This window comes from Ursus americanus, chromosome 27, assembly GCF_024610735.1.
Source record: "Ursus americanus isolate L20-20 chromosome 27, mUrsAme1.1.p, whole genome shotgun sequence".
Classification (NCBI taxonomy): domain Eukaryota; kingdom Metazoa; phylum Chordata; class Mammalia; order Carnivora; family Ursidae; genus Ursus; species Ursus americanus.
This window is the reverse complement of record NC_142153.1, coordinates 10,289,532-10,307,165: the sequence shown is the minus strand read 5'-3', so window position 1 is coordinate 10,307,165 and position 17,634 is coordinate 10,289,532. Positions and strand designations below refer to the sequence as shown.

Genomic DNA, 17,634 nt, shown 5'->3' with positions numbered 1-17,634 from the left:
TTGACCAGTAACACCATTTTGGAAATTGAGTTTCCCAAATGAGCTTTGTTTGTAAACTTTGAACATGTCAAAAATGGACAGTTTAGTAAATCCTTTCTACCAACATCACTTTTTTTTTCTTACTCCTTTTTTCTCTATGTTATTGCCTGCAGCAGTTACAGTCACTCATGCTAAGTAGAATTTGAATAAAGCTAATATTAGCAAAAATATACTGTTTGACCTCTTTCCCCACTGCTTATGAAGGTGTGGCATGATTTTGTGTTTTGAACCAGTATGTTTCAGCTGTGAAATGCACTCACTGTAAGCACTGAGCTTGAGTGCATGGAAACTGTTATGCTTCTCATTTTATGTGATCTCCTAATTGGTATGTAGCAAAATATAATTTTCTAAAACTGTTTTGTTGCTTGTTTTGTAATAAAACCATGTGAAATACTGAAATATGGCGTGTGTTTTCCTAACGCTGACCTTCTGTCCGTGGGTGGGTGATCTCTCTTGTCAGTCTGCCCCATTATTGGTTTTCTGGGCTTCCTGAGGAAGGTGCCTGCACAGGGCAAGGCTGGAGACCTCTCTTCGTTGCGTGGGGGTGGACTTGGTCCTGGGGCGGGGACGGGTGGTGGAGGATGTGTGCCTGTGCGCGCGCGCGCGCGTGTGTGTGTGTGTGTGTGTGTGTGTGTGTGTGTGTGTATGTGTGTAGAGGTCTGCCAGGCTCTGCCCCTTAAAGCCCAGGGGGTTGACGGAGGCGGCACCCTGGCCGGGAGAAAGTGTTGCTCATTTTAGCGGTTGGGTCCAAAGTAATTGGAGAGTGAAGAAGGAAGGGGGCAGGATGACTAGACCTCTGCTGCGGCCGGCTGTGCTGGGACAACTCCTCCTGCTGTGGCTGCTGCTCCCGCTGCCTGTGCCCAGAGTCAAGGCCAGGAGGTCCAGGGCTCTGCTGCCCTGTCCCGCGGTCTGCGAGCCCACGCGCTGCCCCCCGCTGCCCACCTGCTCGGCTGGGTCGACGCCAGTGCTCGATCGCTGCCGCTGCTGCCGCGTTTGCGCGGCGGCCGAGGGCGAGGCCTGCGGCGGGGCGCGGGGCCGACGATGCGCCCCGGGGCTGCAGTGCCGCGCGCCGCTTAGCGCCCCGCGCGTCGGCGGCGCCCGAGTCGGCACGTGCGGCTGCCCGGCGGCGGGGGCGGCGGTGTGCGGCAGCGACGGGCGCACCTATCCCAGCCTGTGCGCTCTGCGCGCCGAGAACCGCGCCGCGCGCGTCCGAGGCGCGCTCCCGGCCGTGCCGGTGCTGAAAGGCGACTGCGCGGGTCGAGGTGAGCGCTGGGCGCGCGCGCTCCGGTTACTCGCAACTCCCCCAGGCAGCGCGCCCCAGTCGCGCGGTTCGCCGCCATCTCTTCCCGCCTTTGCCTCCGGATTCAACTCCTTGTTCCCAGTTTTCTTTCCTTCTTAGGTGTCTCCTTACCACTTCCCATGCGGTTTCTCCCCAGGCCTGTTGAATGCTGTCTTCCCTTTTTTTCTCTCTTTCTTTTCCACCTGGGACGACAAGTCTGGTTCCCCCAAGGCGTATCCCTGTGGGGTGGCAGTGAATACGAAGGGGAGACCGAAGAGAGGAAGGGGAGGGAGAGGAGAGAGGAGGAGAAGAGAGATCGGGAGAATTGGGGTATGACACCTGATGCGGCCAGGCAGCGGGGCGCCTACCGCCCCCAAGAATGGAGCATTTCTTCACAGGGACCAGGAGTGTGGGCCGACTCAGAAGCAAGTACAACTTCATCGCGGAGGTGGTGGAGAAGGTGGCGCCGTCTGTGGTTCACTTGCAGCTGTTCCGCAGGTAAAGGAGGCAGGAGGAGGCCGCCAGCTACCCTGGCGGACTGTTTCTGAGCGCCTGCCCGCTCCGGGAACCAGAGCTACCGCTTTCCAGGCATCATTTAGTCGTTAAGACCCGCTGTGAGGAAATCGCGGCTCATACAGGTTGAATAATCTGTTCGGGGTGGTTTAGCTAAAGAGCGGAAGCGTAGGGATTGTGGCTTCCATATCTGGCCTGCTCCTCTGCACGTCGGTGTCTGGGGTTTCTCTCTCTCATCTCCCACGGACAAAATTGAAGGTCAGATGTAAGAGCTAGAAGGCATCCTGATGGTGATCTTGCTCAGGCTCCTCGTTTGCCTGGAAGGAAATCCTATGTCACGAGACCAGTTAGTAGTGGAACCTAAGCCGGAACCAGACTTCGACTCCCGCCCTGCCTGGGTCCTCAGTAACGTGGCACCAGGTACACGTTTGCGCGCAGTAGTAGGATTAGGTTAGGCCTCTCTGAAGCAGAGGGTTGCTCTGACCAGCGCTGAAGAAGGAGGGGAGAGGTCGTCCCTGGAAAAGGAGAGTTGGAATCAGCTCTCAGTCGTGTTCCTAAGAGATGGCCAGGGCACTGAACATGCAGAGTCCTGTTATACATGGAGAGAGGGAAAACACAGACGGGATAGTAAAATGTGAAAACTGTGGTGGAAGTATATTTGATAAATGAGAGGTTCCATGTCCCCAAACTGTGATGGATCCCCTGAGTTTCCTGCCCTCTGCTTATGCTGTTGTCTTGCTGGGACAGGTCACCTCTTAGCGGCAAGGATATTCCTGCATCCAGTGGCTCTGGGTTCATAGTGTCTGAGGATGGGCTCATTGTTACCAATGCCCATGTCCTCACCAACCAGCAGCGGATCCAGGTGGAGCTCCAGAATGGGGTCCAGTATGAGGCCACTGTCAAGGACATTGACCATAAATTGGATCTTGCACTGATTAAGATTGAGCCAAATGTGAGTATGCAAGGGCCAAATCAGTCTGTACATCTGGGGATTTCCATCAATTTGCTGATATTTTCCTCTCCACCCCATTCCCACACCACATCTTTTTTACCTGGTATATGATCTTTTCTAGGGTCCTTTTTCTCTGTTTTTCACTTTTATTTTCTTCTGTGCCCATCTGTATAGCCCTAACAATTTCTGTTAACTATCCAGCCTCCTTTACCTCCTTCTTCAACAGATGCTGCTTCTGGGAAACTCATTTCTCTGCTTGCCTTACAATACTAGGAATGATTGCAGTGGATTCAGAGCTGCCGAGGAACGAGGAACGCTCTGAGGTCCTTGCTACACAAAGGCTAGTCTGCACGTCAGCAGCGTTGACATTATCTGAGAAAGATTTCTTTAAAAATACAGGATCTCAGATCCCACCCAGGTCTACTGAGTCAGAATTTGCATTTTAATAAGATCCCCAGGTGATTCGTGTGCACATTAAAATTTGAGAAGCACTGTTCTGGGTGATCTCCTTTCTGTTTGTGGTTTAATTTTGACTATAAAATTTTGAGCTGGGGTGGGGGCTGCCTGGGTGGCTCAGTCTTTAAACATCTGCCTTCGGCTTAGGTCATGATCTCAGGGTCCTGGGGTGGAGCCCACGTCGGGCTCCCTGCTCAGTGGGGAGTCTGCTTCTTTTTCTGCCCCCCCCCCTGCTTGCTGTCTCTCACTCTCTCTTTCCCTCTCTCTCAAGTAAATAAATTAAAAAATCTTAAAAAAGTAAAATTTTGAGCTGGTATAGTGCTAAGTAAGTTGCTAATGTCAGTGTATGTTCATCAATGACTTCACTGGTCCTTTAGTTACAGTAATTTCTACAAAGCAATAATTTTAGATTTTAGAGATCATCCTGGTCATCTCACCAAGTGAGAGGTTGGTGGTTGCTGGAATTTGAGAAAGAAGCATCAGGCACTTGTAGAACCTATGTGAGTGGTGAGGGATTCTTGGATTGTAAGTGCCCAAATGATAGAGACCATGTCATATGTGTGTTGTACACAAATACTGGTTGATTCTATTCTTGATTTGTTCTTCACCTCTCTGTCCTTCCCACCCCTCCTGGCTGTGTGCAGACTGACCTTCCTGTATTGCTGCTGGGAAGGTCCTCTGACCTGCGGGCTGGAGAATTTGTGGTGGCCTTGGGCAGCCCGTTTTCTCTGCAGAACACAGTGACCGCAGGAATTGTCAGCAGTACACAGCGAGGGGGCAGAGAGCTGGGGCTGAAGGATTCAGACATGGACTATATCCAGACGGATGCCATAATTAATGTAAGTCAGTTGGGAGGGTCATCCTCAGCCCACAAGGTACTGGCAAGACAGTGAGAAGAAGATGTCAGGCCTTCTTTTTTCCTTTGGCCTGTTGGGGCTGTCCAGAGTTCAGTCAGATCCTCACCGGAGGGATGGAATGCCATGTTATTAGAGTTCAGTTGATGTGATCGTCGACATCCACGATATTGGGCAGTCTCTTAGGGTCTGTCATAGAGGTCACCCCTGCTGTAGAAGGTGGGGGGTCCTTTTGCTGTTGTCTTTTACCTGCACTGACTTCAGTGTTGGTGATGACGGGGGCACGGCTTTGCCTGCCTGAGGGGAACGGGGACTCACCAGAGCAGGCTGCTTTTGGTAAACCTCTTTGGGAGCTACGTATAAATGACAAGCAGAAAAGCACTGATGACTTTTTCGAATTCTGTCTTCAGCACGGCAATTCTGGGGGCCCTCTGGTGAACTTGGTAAGTGGCCACTTTCCTTGCTGTTTCATGTCTCTTCCAAACTTGGCAAGACTGACGATGCAGAGTAGGGTGTCACTCTTGTGTAGAGATTTGCGGTAGGATGCTTTTCTATTATTGCATCTCAAGTGAATGGTTAGCAAAGATTTAAGATCTCTGGTGGATTTACCATCCTTTATCACATGGCACATGAGCTCATCCAGCTGAGGGTGCCAGGGTTGACTTCCGCTTATTGACATCTCTTTGCCATGCTTTCTGTTTTCATCGTGTAGTTAACAAAAGCCTGGGGACTAAACTAAAATATATGTCAGATGATCGACTGTGCTACGTAATGTCTCCCTTGAAGACTGCCTGCTGTTGCATGTGAAGAACTGTCCCTCCTCCCAAAATGCTAACCCCATGACGTGGTCTGTTTGGGTTTTTAGTTCTGACAGAGAAGAGCCACAGTGAGAATCCATCACTCTGTCATGTATTTAATCCTTAAATGTGATTCAGCATCTCTCCTGGAAATGTGAGAGTGTCTAGTTCAAATACCTGTGAAAACATAAGAAAGTGCAATGCTGTTTGACACACGTCTGATCATGCAGAGTCCCTTTGGGCTGCTTGTTTTTGGTTCTTTACACATTACACTTGCTTTTTGGAGGAGGAACTATATGTGAAATTACTGAGCACTCATTTACTCACAGTAATGTTACTCATGTAATTTTCTCGTGCCTGCTTTCTCTAGTAGACAATGAGTTTACTAGGGGCACCTGCGGGGCTCAGTCGGTTGTGTCTGTCTTCAGCTCAGGTCATGAGCCCAGGGTCCTGGGATCAAGCCCCTCGTTGGGCTCCCTGATTGGTGGGGAGTCTGCTTCTCCCTCTCTCTCTGTGTGTGCTCACGCTCTCTATCTCTCACTCTCTCTCAAATAAATAAAATTTAAAAAAAGACAATGACTTTACTAGAGCTGGGGTGACATGCAGATTGTCAGGCCACACTCCAGACCTACGAGTTATGATACGTATTTTAATATGAGAAGTCTCTTTTGTACCCTTCCCATTACCCAACAAAGGCTAAAGGGTGATGAAGTGCATGAAGAGGAAAGTGTTTCCCATTTCATAGCTTTGGCCTCATAGAGCTTTGTTCTCTGAGGTCCATTAGCTAATTCTGAAGAGTTCCATTGAAGTGTTGCTGAAAACCCAACAGCTTTTTGCCTTTTCCATGTTTATTTTTAGTGTCATTTGAGGAGAAAAGGCAAGTACTCCTTGGCCTCTTATCTGTGTCAAAATACAAACTGTGGTTCACTTTTAAAATCATTTGATGAAGGAAAAAATGAACTCAGGACTTAAAAAAAAAAAAAAAAGTCCTCAGCAGGGATTTGTGCATGGGTAGGCTCCCCCCACTTTCCTACCACAGTGTGTGTCCTGTAAGGTAACATCCACTGCTCTGTGTGGAAGTTCCCTTTCCTCTAGCCTCTCTGTGCTCTGACCCTCAGTGACTAGCATCACTCCCTCCTCTGCTGGTCCTGGTTTTGTACTGATCAGTTTGCATGACCTGGCGACTGAATGATGTCTCCTCCCTTGCCAGGATGGTGATGTGATTGGCATAAATACGTTGAAGGTGACCGCGGGAATCTCCTTCGCAATTCCCTCAGATCGAATTCGACAGTTCTTGGCAGAATTCCATGAGCGCCGGTTGAAAGGTAAGGGGAGTTAGGACTTTTTCTTCTCCTCTTTGTGGTGTTTTTCAGGAGTCCTCCATCTGTTCTGGGGACCGCCATTTGGATTCTGTAGAATACTGAGTCACTGGTAGCCAGCTCTTATCATGGTGGTTTGGGTGGCAATATGGGGGAACTAGGCACTAAGCCAGGCATGTGGTGTACCCAGAAGTATGTGAATTATGGCAGAAAGGAAACCCATGGGCTGGAGATGGGAGGTGGATGGGAGGAGTGTCTGTGCTAGTGCCAAAAGTTCTCTGAAGCACGTTTTCATGGCTGACAGCCTGAAAGGGCAGTTACAATAATAGTAAGGATGTTCCGTGACTTGCTGTCTTTTAAGCTCTGCCAAAAGGAAAGCAGTTTTGTTGTTAGTAACACCCTATAACTTTCCTTTCCAGGAAAGTCTCTTTCACAGAAGTATCTCGGTCTGCGAATGCTGCCTCTCACTATGAAGTAAGCAGGGGTTTCAATGTGTCTGGGTTGTTTCTCAGAAGCCAAAGGCATAGCTGGATGGTCTTAACGGGAATGTAGAGCATGTGGACTACAGCCGGCTACTTTTGTGGGTGTAGCGCCCCGTTGTCACAGGGCAGGTCTCTGTGCTTCGCCTGCATCAGTATTTGTGGTACACATGGTAGCTTCTTTCACTGTGGCTATATTTTATCATGTCCGGTGGTTCCGGGCTTTGGTAGAGAACCGGGCCACCCCCAAGGAGGAACAACTGTGACCGGCTTGATGGAATCTTCACCGGCCTCCTGGGACCTTGGGTAGAACACATAAGAGTACCTGTTGAGTTGGAGGCTTTGATCAGGGCTCAGGTGAGGAATTCATTGTGCTTCTTAACCTTCTGGGAAAACATTTCTCACTTTTCTTAGCCTTCTTCAAGAGATGAAAAGGCAAGATCCCGATTTCCCTGATGTGAGTGCTGGGGTTTTTGTGTATGAGGTGATTCAAGGAACGGCTGCTGAAAGGTAAGAGCTCAGGCCTTGGCCCAGCTAGCATGCCATGGTAAATGTGTGTCAGCTCGAGATGTGCACCGTTCAATACAGTGGCCCTACCCACACACGGCTGTTGAACACTGAGATGGGGCAGGTGTGACTGAGGAACTGAATCTTATTTAATTTTAATTTATTTAAGTAAAAAAAACCCCACAAACCAGAGACAACCAATATAAAAGATTTTTCCATTACACATACCTTTTGTTTTAGAAGAACTGCCTTTAACTTTAATCACTGCATGTGTAAAATATTGTAGAGTAGCACAATAGGCGTGTGTTGTTTCTAGTGGATTTCAAAGACAGATGAAACAGTCTAAAATACCTATTAATAATTTAAAAAATTACGTGTTCAAACGATAATACGTATATTGACTGAAATAGGTATGTTATTAAAATGAGTTTCATCTAGTTTTAAAAGATTTCTAAAAATTAAAGTTTTTAAAAATGTGGCTACCAGAAAATTTAAAATTTAAAATTACGTGCACGGCCTGTCTTACATTTCTATTGGACAGTGCTGAATTAGACTTGTGTACTTGTGTTTGGGAAGGGGATGGCTTTTTGGTAGCTCGAGAATTCATGATGAGTTAATAGCATAAGTTTAAATTAATTTTGCTAGGAATTCCCGAATCTACCTTTGATAACTTAGTTATTAAGAATAGGAAGATTTTAGAGGGCTAAAAGTTTAAGAACATATTTTAGGTACTTTAAGCACTTTTTCCTTTGTACTCTGGAAGACCATATCGGAGGCCAGCACCAAATGAGTGAATGTTAAAAAAGCAACAAACAGCTCATCAAAGAAGCGCTCCAGCTGATTTTACTCTTGTTTTTAAATATTTATACTAACTACTGAGGGAAGAGGTGGCTTGTCCTGCAGTTATTCTCCTGGGTCCCTCTCGTATACTTCTTCAGTATACCTCTCTCACTACTTTTGTTTCTCAAGAGCTCAATTATCTTTTTATATTATGGCAACTCTTTTGGTAGGGGGAAGAAACCATAGGGTACTAACTGTTAATAGCTAAATGTTAGGTCTCATGTTACTAAATTTGGCTTGTCATAGGCTTTTCTCGACTTTCTTGCTTCCTGCCCTCCCCCAACTCCTTTATTTTTATCTTTTGGTTCAAGGCCAAAGCTATTTCTTTCAGTTCTCCTAGTCCTTGCTACTCAAAATGCGGCCTGTAGATGAGAAGCACTGGCATCACCTGGGCTGTTTTTTTTAGAAATGCAGAATGAAGGGCACCTGGGTGGCTCAGCTGGTTGAGTCTCGGACTCTTGATTAGGCTCAGGTCATGGTCTCGGGGTTGTGAGATCCAGACTGTCATCAGGGTCTGCACTTGTGCAGAGTCTGCTTCTCTCTCTCTCTCAGCCCCTCCCCCAGCTCGCACGTGCTCTCTCATATAAATCTTAAAAAAAAAGAAAAAAAAGAAAAAAGGCAGAATGACAGGCCCCACCACTGAATCATAATCTGGATTTTAAACAAGATCTCCAGGTGACTTGGATGAACATTAAAGTGTGGGACTACTGCTTGCTTGAAGTCACTGATTAGCCAGAAATCTATTACTTCTGGCTTTATCCACTTAAATCTAATAATAACAATTACAGTAAGAACAGCTGGCACTTATTAACCACTTACTATATGTCAGGCATCACTTCAAGTTTTTTACATACTTTTTTGAGCCCCCCGTTTTATGATATAGGCATTATTTTATAGAAACAGCAGCTGTGCTACAGAGAGGTAATTAACTTGAGAGGTACATAGAAGTAGAGAGCAGGGATGTGGAATCTAGCTTAACTCCTGGATATCCTGTTTTGTAGCTGCTGCTTTTGTTTCTAAGAGGCAGAGTGCAAAGCAGGAAGATGGGTTTTCACCTTTGAAAGACCCAGGATCAAATCCTAGTTTCATCCCTTCCAAGCTGTGGGATACGGGTTAGGTTATTTATCCTAGCTGAGACTCGCTCCCTCATTCTGGTGCGTAGTTTACACTCAGTAATAACTGGCGGGTTTCCTTCTCTTTTTCTACTCACAGAACTGCAGTGGATTAAGTTTCTTCTTTGTGCACTGTCCCAGTCATCCTCCTGAGCTGTCCTTGTTCTGAAGGTTTTCCATGCTTTTAGCTTTGCCCTCAAACTTCTCTTCACATCCTCTTGCTTTAAATTTCTATTTAAAAGAAAATTCCACATATCTTGGTAATCCTCCCACATCCTTCCTTTGGCTTCCCATTTCTTTAAAATGGTATCTCCTTGAATCATTTAATTTGATGCCCCTCTTCAGCCCATTATTGACTTTAAGAGAAATCATCAGCATGACTATGTATTTATTGGAGTGTTTCATATTTGGGGGTGCTTTTGTTTCTCAAATATATATTCTGTGTGAAGCAAAGATATTGGAGACAGAATATAATCACAACTTTGGGGGAAAGGAGCCTAGAACCAGAGCCTTAAATATTTAGACTTGGAAGGGTGACTGGTTTTTGACTTACTGGAAGCAGAGCTATCATGCTGTCGATGGAGATGGGGCAAGTAATTGTGTTGTTAAAACCACTGATCAGAGTACAACTGTGTGGGGAAAAATATTGCTTGTGTTCTTCCTCATCTTTGGTGGTAAGACCAGGAGTGTGCTTGAGGCCTACAGAGGTCAGAGACTGATAAAAACCCAAAGCTAAATTCCTTGTTCCCAACCAAATCCAATATATTGGAGGAGTAAACTTTTCACATGATCCTGTTAGAAGACTGATTTTATAAATGTAAATAGGATTGTTGTCCCCAGGTGATTTCCCAGCATATCTTGTAAGAGCCCTCATACCTGAAAGGACTAAGGCTATTTCTGGTTTCCTGGTTTGTATATTTAATGACAGCAAAATAAGGGCGCCCGGGTGGCTCATTCGTTACACGTCTGCTTTCGGCTCAGGTTATGATCCCAGGGTCCTGGGATGGAGTCCCCGCATTGGGCTCCCTGCTCAGTGGAGAGTCTGCTTCTCTCTCTGCCTCTCCCTCTGCTTGTGATCTCTTTCTCAAATAAATAAATAAAATCTTAAAAAAAAATGACAGCAAAATTGTGCCATAAGAGACAGACATTAAATTCTAGATGGGGACAAGTAAAACTTAGAGTTTCATTGTCCTTTTTTCCCCCTTCCCCCAGCTCTGGGTTGAGAGACCACGATGTAATTGTCAGCATAAATGGGCAACCTGTTACCACCACAACCGATGTTATTGAAGCTGTTAAGGACAATGATTCCCTTTCCATCATGGTTCTTCGAGGAAGTCAAATTTTGATTCTGACAGTCACACCTGAAATAATCAATTAAGTATCTTGCTTTAAAGAGAAATCATCTAACAAAACCAAAGCTATATTACCTGGTTTGTATTGAAGATGTACCAAACATGGCAAGTTTTAGGGTCTCTTTCTTTCTTAAGAAAAATGAATGCTTTAAAACATACAGATATACACATATACACACACACTTAGGGACCAGTAGATTGGGGTGCTCTACTGTTGCTAAGAAGCCTTACCAAAGTGAGTGAAGGACATGGTGCCAGGAAGTCTGGGAAGCTGATAACATTTTATTTCAACACAGGAAACAACTGAAAAACAAGCAGTTTCTAATTTAACCTTGACAGAAGGACACTTGTGGATTTTAAAACTTCTCTATAGCCACAAACTGGATATAACACAAGCATGTACACACACACACACACACACACACACACACACACACACGAACAGACCTACCAAATATGAAGAAACAACCTGAATCCAGAATGCAAAGGAAATAGAATTTTTCGTAACCCTGCCTTTCTCAATCAGTTTTTCAGGTTGTACCACGTTTGGCCAGGGTTCGTAGATGAGGACGATGAACATCATTTGTAAGTCAAATTCAAACTGACAACCGCAGATTGTCACAGAGAAAGATGAGATTCTCAGGACCACCCTGGCAGTGGTCTCCAAAAGCTTTCTGACTGGGAGAGGGCTTCTTCTATAGGACAGATCCTTCAATAACTTACAGACTTTGACCTTTTCATCCAAGCTCATCCTCCTGGCAACATTAGTGATTTTGAGTCTGAAAGCTGCCAAAGTGTTGGTGTTTTTAAAGAAAATAGCTTTTGATGGGGTTTGTGAATATCCTGAAGGAGATTTTTTGAAAAGTGTGAGATGAGGCAGGATTTATGGCTTACAGTAGTATCTTATTTTCTTTGGTAAGATTTTAATTTGTTTTCCAGATTTCTCTTACAAGTTAGGATTTTTTTTTTTTAAAAATATGGCATCTCCTTAAATTCTATGCAAAATTTTGTTTATGTGCATTTTTTCCTGGGGAGGGGGTCCAGTTTCTTCACGACCTCCAACAATTTAAAAAATGCTATATAGTTACAGTATAGACATATGAATAAGAATCTACCAATTATTACTGTTACAAACAAGGTTAAGGTCAATGTGGTACAGAATTTTCAAGACAGAATAATCTGTTTTAGTTTTTACACATTCGCCAACCATTTAATAATATAAGAACAGTGTTCATTTTCATCAGGGATAATAAAGCTGAAACTTTTAGAAAAGCTGCTTCATAATGATAGCATATCCAGTGTTATTTTAACTGTGATTCTTGGTTCTCTAAGTCAATGATTAGGAGACTACGTTTTGAGTAGTTCTACCTTGATTGTTTCTAGAATTTATCCTGAATATCGGGCTCCTAGTTCAACTTGTCCGCAAAGTCCTCCTTTTACTTCATATTTAAAAGTTCTTTTCAACTTAAATTGCAAAGGATGGGAACTAAGTTTCTCAGAACTTATAATTCAGAACATTTCCTCTTATTCCCAGTGATTTGGGAATGCAAAAGCTCGGCCATCTCTTTTTCCTGACAACGGACTCTGGTAGCCCACAGCGATAGCTTCTGGCACCATGCCTATTTTGACGGAATGTGTTCTTTTTGCCCCCATAAATCACCTCCCAACTCCACCCAATACTCAGTAATTCTGTCCTTTAAGTAAGAATCTGTTTGTTTTTTTCCCCCCAAAGGTATAAGGCTTTTCACCTTATCTAAAATAAATGTGAAGAATAGCTTTCTAGTTAGTTAGTTGTAGGAGATATTTTTTACTAGCCTACAACATAGCTCTCTAAATTCATAAATAACTAATTTTTAGATAGGATAGCCAAGAGGATAGCTTAATCCAGATATATTTGATTATTGTTGGGCTTTCAAAATATAATTGAAATGAAGACTTTATTGTACTGCATATACTGCCTCTGGAGCATAATAATGATGTAAAAATAGGGTTTATTAGTAGAGTGGTTCATTTCAAATGCCTAGCTTTTAGCAAAATATACAGAATTTTGAGTCTCACTCTACCTACTGAAAATACCAAACAGTATTCCACGTTGGCAAAATTTATTCCGCAATTTAAATTCAGAAAGTCAGAATTTCAGTGTGTATTAAAATCCATGGCCATTTTACTTGGGCTGAAGATTTTCACTGGTTCAGCTTCAGATCTCCTCTGCACGAAGATTCAAGGTCACAAAAGGCACCCAAAAATATTCACTTTGCTCATCTTGTTGGGTCCACTTGCTCCAAAGTATTGAAGATACAGCAATGTACAGAAATACAGTATGGAAACCCCTTTGCAACTTATAAGTTAGTCACTATCGTTTATATTTTGTATGGGAGGCAAGGTACACACTTGATTCCCAAACACTGTTTGCTTGTCATTTCTAGTCTGCAAGGTAAAATCTGGGTTGCAAACCCAGAGTCCAAAGAATCCTTCCTAACCATACCCATTCCCTCCAAAGAGGGAAAGTCATGGTCAGGTCTGATATTAAGGAAGAGTTTTGAGCCTGTAGAGATGAATTCAGAAGACATGCCTCTCTGGGCCATGACAACAGCTCTTTTTAGTAAACAGTGCACCAATTGCTGCCATCGCTTGGCATCAGCCCTCCAGTAATAAGCAAAATAAGGTCAACAAACCACCAAATCCCAAGTCCTCCAAGTGTCAACAGCTTCCCTACTGCTGTGCCAGTGTGTCCCAGACAGAAACGGTCCACTCCGAAACATCCCAGGAAGAAGGAGTACAGTAAAGTGGTTATGAAGTAGTGTCCTGTATATCTAGACAGAAGGAATGAGAAGGAAGATGTTTACCGCATGAAAATTAAAACTTATTGATTAATGAATTTAACATAAGCGAAAAGATGGTGCAGCAGTCCCTCTGTGGCCTTTTATCCTCCCCAAAAAAGAAAACCTCTAGTTGGCCTAGGCTCTCAAAAGAGTACTACCCAGGACATAAAGGAACGAATACTGAGTTGGATTGGACAAGAAATAATCAAGCACATTTGCTCTGTAGGCATCCTGGGAGAAGCAGAGTCTGGGCCTGCATCCCTCCCTGACTCAGGCTCCTTTCCTGAGGCTGCACTTCTGAATGCAGTTCTCTAAGGAAATGCTGTCGTCTCTCCTCAGTTGAACACTCATCTCCGTATACCCTTCTTTTGTGGCAATTAAAAATGAGGTTTCTTCAATAAGGACTTGGGTCTTACATACTACGATAACACTCAATTGCAGTTGCTCTAATATCATCACTAAACACCACAGACTCTCCACTAGCAAATGATATAAATACATTCTGTGCCTTTCAGCAAAATTTACAGAAATGACCCTAATTCTTTAAGATATTATCTTCCAGGACAGAGATCCACACTTTCCATAATAAAACCTTTATTCCTCAAATATTAAGGCTATTTTCACAGGATTTATGCCTATCATAGGAATTTTGGAGCTAGATGGTCCAAACTCTGGTCCAACTCCTTTATTTTGTAGGTGAAGACAGAGTCTCTGGGCTTCCACAGACACTTAGCTAGTTGATGAAAGAGACATTCAGAACTTATGGCCTCTGGTCTCATAACAGTGTCCTTTCTGTTTATAACCACATCGCCCCTGTCTTTGGATTATGCACAGTAATCATGTTGCCCCTTTAACACTAAAGGTAAAAGAAAAAGTCACATCACGAGATGACAAGGAAAATAGCTCTACCTATCCAAGTACCAACTACTCCATTCAAAGTAACACTTACTTTATACAAGGTTTATTCTCCCGTAGGAAGGTCCTAGGACTGGCACACTCAATCCCATCGAGGGCCCGGCACTGGACAGATGTGTGTTCCACGTCACTGTAGGCCTGCCCACCGAACTGTGGCATAACAACCAAAACGAAACAAACAACCCAAACTTACCAAAGCAAGTTACACAAAATAGATCTTCATATTCATTAATAAGTGGTGACTCAGGACAATAATCATACTAAAGTTGGGGTAAAGCTGTGTTCAAGAGCAAGGAATTTAGTAATTCAAGTGATTTTAAATTATTCCACCCTAACTGTATGTTGTTTTAAATAAACTCCTTTTTTTTCTTTTTTGTGACTAGCTTCTTTAATATAGTGAAAAAATTTATAATCAGCTTCATTAAATGCCATTTAGAATAGATGGACAAAAAGTTTTAATTATCCTATATTTACAGGAAAGACAGTACATAGAGCATTTGGAAATGGGTATTTAAAAAGTCAATGTGTATTAGAGGTCTGTTTTATATATATTATAAATGAACATAATTAGGAAAAGACCTCAGAATTATCATCTGACTCAGAACTTTTTTTAGGTTGTGAATGTGTGATTATCAGATATCTATAGTACATTTTTGTATACGTTTATATTTCAGCAAAAAATTTCAGAACAGAACCTCTTAGCATTTATGTACCTGAATTCTAGCAGAGAAAGCACAGCTGTACATTCTCCACTGGCACCTTAGTAAGTACTTCACTATTATTTTCATTGGTGCATTCCTCAAAGGGAAGGGAGTTGGAAATCATACCTTCCCTGGGATTCAGGTGCCTGAGTACTGGTCCTCTAGGACTTCTGGGGAAAGTCGCAGTTTGAGTGCCCTGACAGGATCAACTCAGTTTTTAATTATAATGGGCAAAAGTAGGGGCACCTGGGTAGCTCATTTGGTTGAGCAGCTGACTCTTGATTTCGGCTCAGGTCCTATGTCAGGGTCATGGGATCGAGCCCTGTGTCCAGGCTCCGCGCTCACTAGGGAGTCTGCTTGAGATTCTCTCCCTCTCCCTCTGTCCCCTTCTCCCCCTGCTCTTGCTCTCTCTCCCTCTCAAATGAATACATAAATCTTTAAAAAAAATAAAATGGGCAAAAGTAAGTGATCTCTATACAATGCCAGCTCAAACCTTCAAAACCTTCATTGATAATTATCAACAGAACAAAATCTCATTGTACTGAAAATATTTCTTTACGTAAGACTGCAGTAAGAGTTGCTTTTTGGGTCTTATTACTTTCAGGTTTATTCCTGTCTCTGATTTAGTACAGACCATGTCTTCCCATAACTCTCTTATACCCGACTGAATCTTGACTTGCATTATGCAGCATCAGGAGGAGGTACATGAACTTCACTGGTTTTGGGGAGACTAACTAGGTTGTTATTAATGGAACTGAATGGCTTCTTTCCACCCCAAGAGGCCACTGTCACCAAAGGCTTCTCCTTGAATACTATAACCTCCTACAAGGGCAGCTACTGATAGACCCCATGTATTTCCTAAGGACATGGTAGAAACTGCTTGTCTCGTGAAAAGGAAGATCACTGGCAAAAGGAGCTTTGCCCCAAATGCATGTGTAACAAAGATACAGCCTAATCCATTATTAGTTTTAAAAAGTGCATAAGCCTTTCTTTTGTTCTTTTAGGAAAGTGCACGCTTGAAGGATAATGAAGAGGTGACATAATAGCTTTAAATCAGTCAATCTCAGCCCAGAGAGCCAAAGACAGGTTGGTCTGTGCACACGCTGCTTCTTCCTGAGGAAATGAAATGTCTTGTGAACGTCACTGACGCTGGCCATGCTAGAAACTTCCAGTAAGTCACTCTAATGAAGTCTACAAAAAGGTAACTTCATACCCCATATACTTTTTTGTAACAGCATTTAGCCAGTCCTATTTCTCTATGCAAAGGTTTGCTTACAAAACAAAATAAAAACCCACCTTGAGACAACCATAACCGAGTTCCTGGGATGCAGTTGCATTTCCAACATGATCCACTGGGTCGTCACATTCTATAAATTCATCAGGTCTGTAAATCACAAGTAAGATCACGACCATCATTCTCATATGGTTTTTGCAAATGGCTGTTTACATGTATATAATCAAAACAGGCAAGAGACATTTCTTCAAGTTTTCTAGGGTTTAATTCTGACTGTTCCCCAAGGCAAGAGCTTCTGTCAGATTGAAGAACAGCAAGCAGGTCAAACAGCCATCCATCCAAATGATTCTTTTATTGGGGAAGGGGAGTGTTTCTGGTCCTATTTCTACATGGATTCTACTTCTCCCATGGCTTTCTCTCTTTCCAAGCAAAGAGCCACAAGGCAATGGGAGCAAAATTGAAGCCAAAGGATTCCCAGTTCTCTTTGCATTTCCCAAACGCCTTTTCTCATTGACTAAAAAGAGACGTTAAAAATGACTTGGTTCTGCAACGGTTAGGATATTGCTTTTTTAGAAGAAAGTGCCTTGTAGGCAAGGACAAGTAATGTACTCCATTTGTGCCTCATTACTAGCACCTACGATGGATTCTCCTTCGTTAAAGGGAGCAGGATAGAGAAGGCACAACCTCGTACCCTTCTTCCGGAGACTATATGATGTCACTCCTCCCTAGTTCTCCTCTTTCGGGATCCCAAAGGATCTGCCACCGACACACAAGGTTTTCCCCTGCATGGGTGAGAGGAGTGAGACCTGTCATGAAATTTACATTCCGCGTGTTGACTATCAGGTTCTCAGGTGGAGAGGGTCTGAAAAAAAAAAAGCAACCTCCCTTCCCCCACCCCAACACCCATATATCCCCGGCCCCATCTCCATCTCCGCCTCGATGACTGGGTAGCTTACAAGTAAGAGCAAAGGATGACTGGAGAATGGGGGTCGCCATATTCCCAGCTCGGAGCGCCGGCAGAGCCCTCTGGGTGGGCGGCGCCAGCGGATGTGAGCTCCGGCTCGGCGGTAGCGTTGTGCGAGTGGCTCCGTGAGACACAGTGCAGCAGAAGTAGATTTCCCAGCAGCAAAGCCGCTTGGCCGCACAGAAGTAAGTAACTCACCGGGCAACCACCCAGCACCATCTTCCCGGGCCCAGTGGCTGAGACCCGACCTCAACCACAAACCCGGGCCCGCACATCCGACCCCAGCAAGCCCTGTTTGGTCAGGCCTCTCCGAGGAGCCTCACTCCTCGCCACCAAGCAGCCAATGGGCGTGCAGCTCGACGCTCCGCCCAACGCTCTCAAACCAATCAGAAAAGGCTGCGCAGGGGGCGGGGCTGCCCTTCATTTCTGCTCCTCAATTCCGCTTCTGGGTCTCGCGCTCCATCTTATTTTACTCCTAGTACTTCCTCCAATCAGGTCC

General features: G+C 44.3%; 2 protein-coding genes across 3 annotated transcripts; one reads left to right on the top strand and one right to left on the bottom strand.

Annotated features, from left to right (window-relative positions):
* Positions 1-613: 613 nt before the first annotated feature.
* HTRA4 (HtrA serine peptidase 4) lies at positions 614-16,240 on the top strand. Of its 2 annotated transcripts, none has more exons than XM_087856384.1 (9): positions 614-1,301; positions 1,717-1,816; positions 2,579-2,783; positions 3,884-4,078; positions 4,504-4,536; positions 6,101-6,215; positions 6,629-6,683; positions 7,103-7,198; positions 15,942-16,240. In XM_087856384.1, exons 1-9 carry the CDS (start codon positions 824-826, stop codon positions 15,955-15,957), a joined length of 1,293 nt encoding a protein of 430 aa, XP_087712510.1. In that variant the 5' UTR covers positions 614-823; the 3' UTR covers positions 15,958-16,240. The 2 variants fall into 2 exon arrangements, with proteins under 2 accessions (XP_087712510.1, XP_045635275.1); XM_045779319.2 differs by lacking the exon at positions 15,942-16,240 and adding an exon at positions 10,360-10,945.
* On the bottom strand, positions 10,762-17,456 carry TM2D2 (TM2 domain containing 2). The gene is made up of 4 exons (XM_045779320.2): positions 17,128-17,456; positions 16,234-16,321; positions 14,271-14,386; positions 10,762-13,312 (listed from the first exon to the last, which is right to left on the bottom strand). The coding sequence occupies exons 1-4, from the start codon at positions 17,352-17,354 to the stop codon at positions 13,099-13,101; spliced, it is 645 nt and encodes a 214-aa protein (XP_045635276.1). The 5' UTR covers positions 17,355-17,456; the 3' UTR covers positions 10,762-13,098.
* Positions 17,457-17,634: the final 178 nt, after the last annotated feature.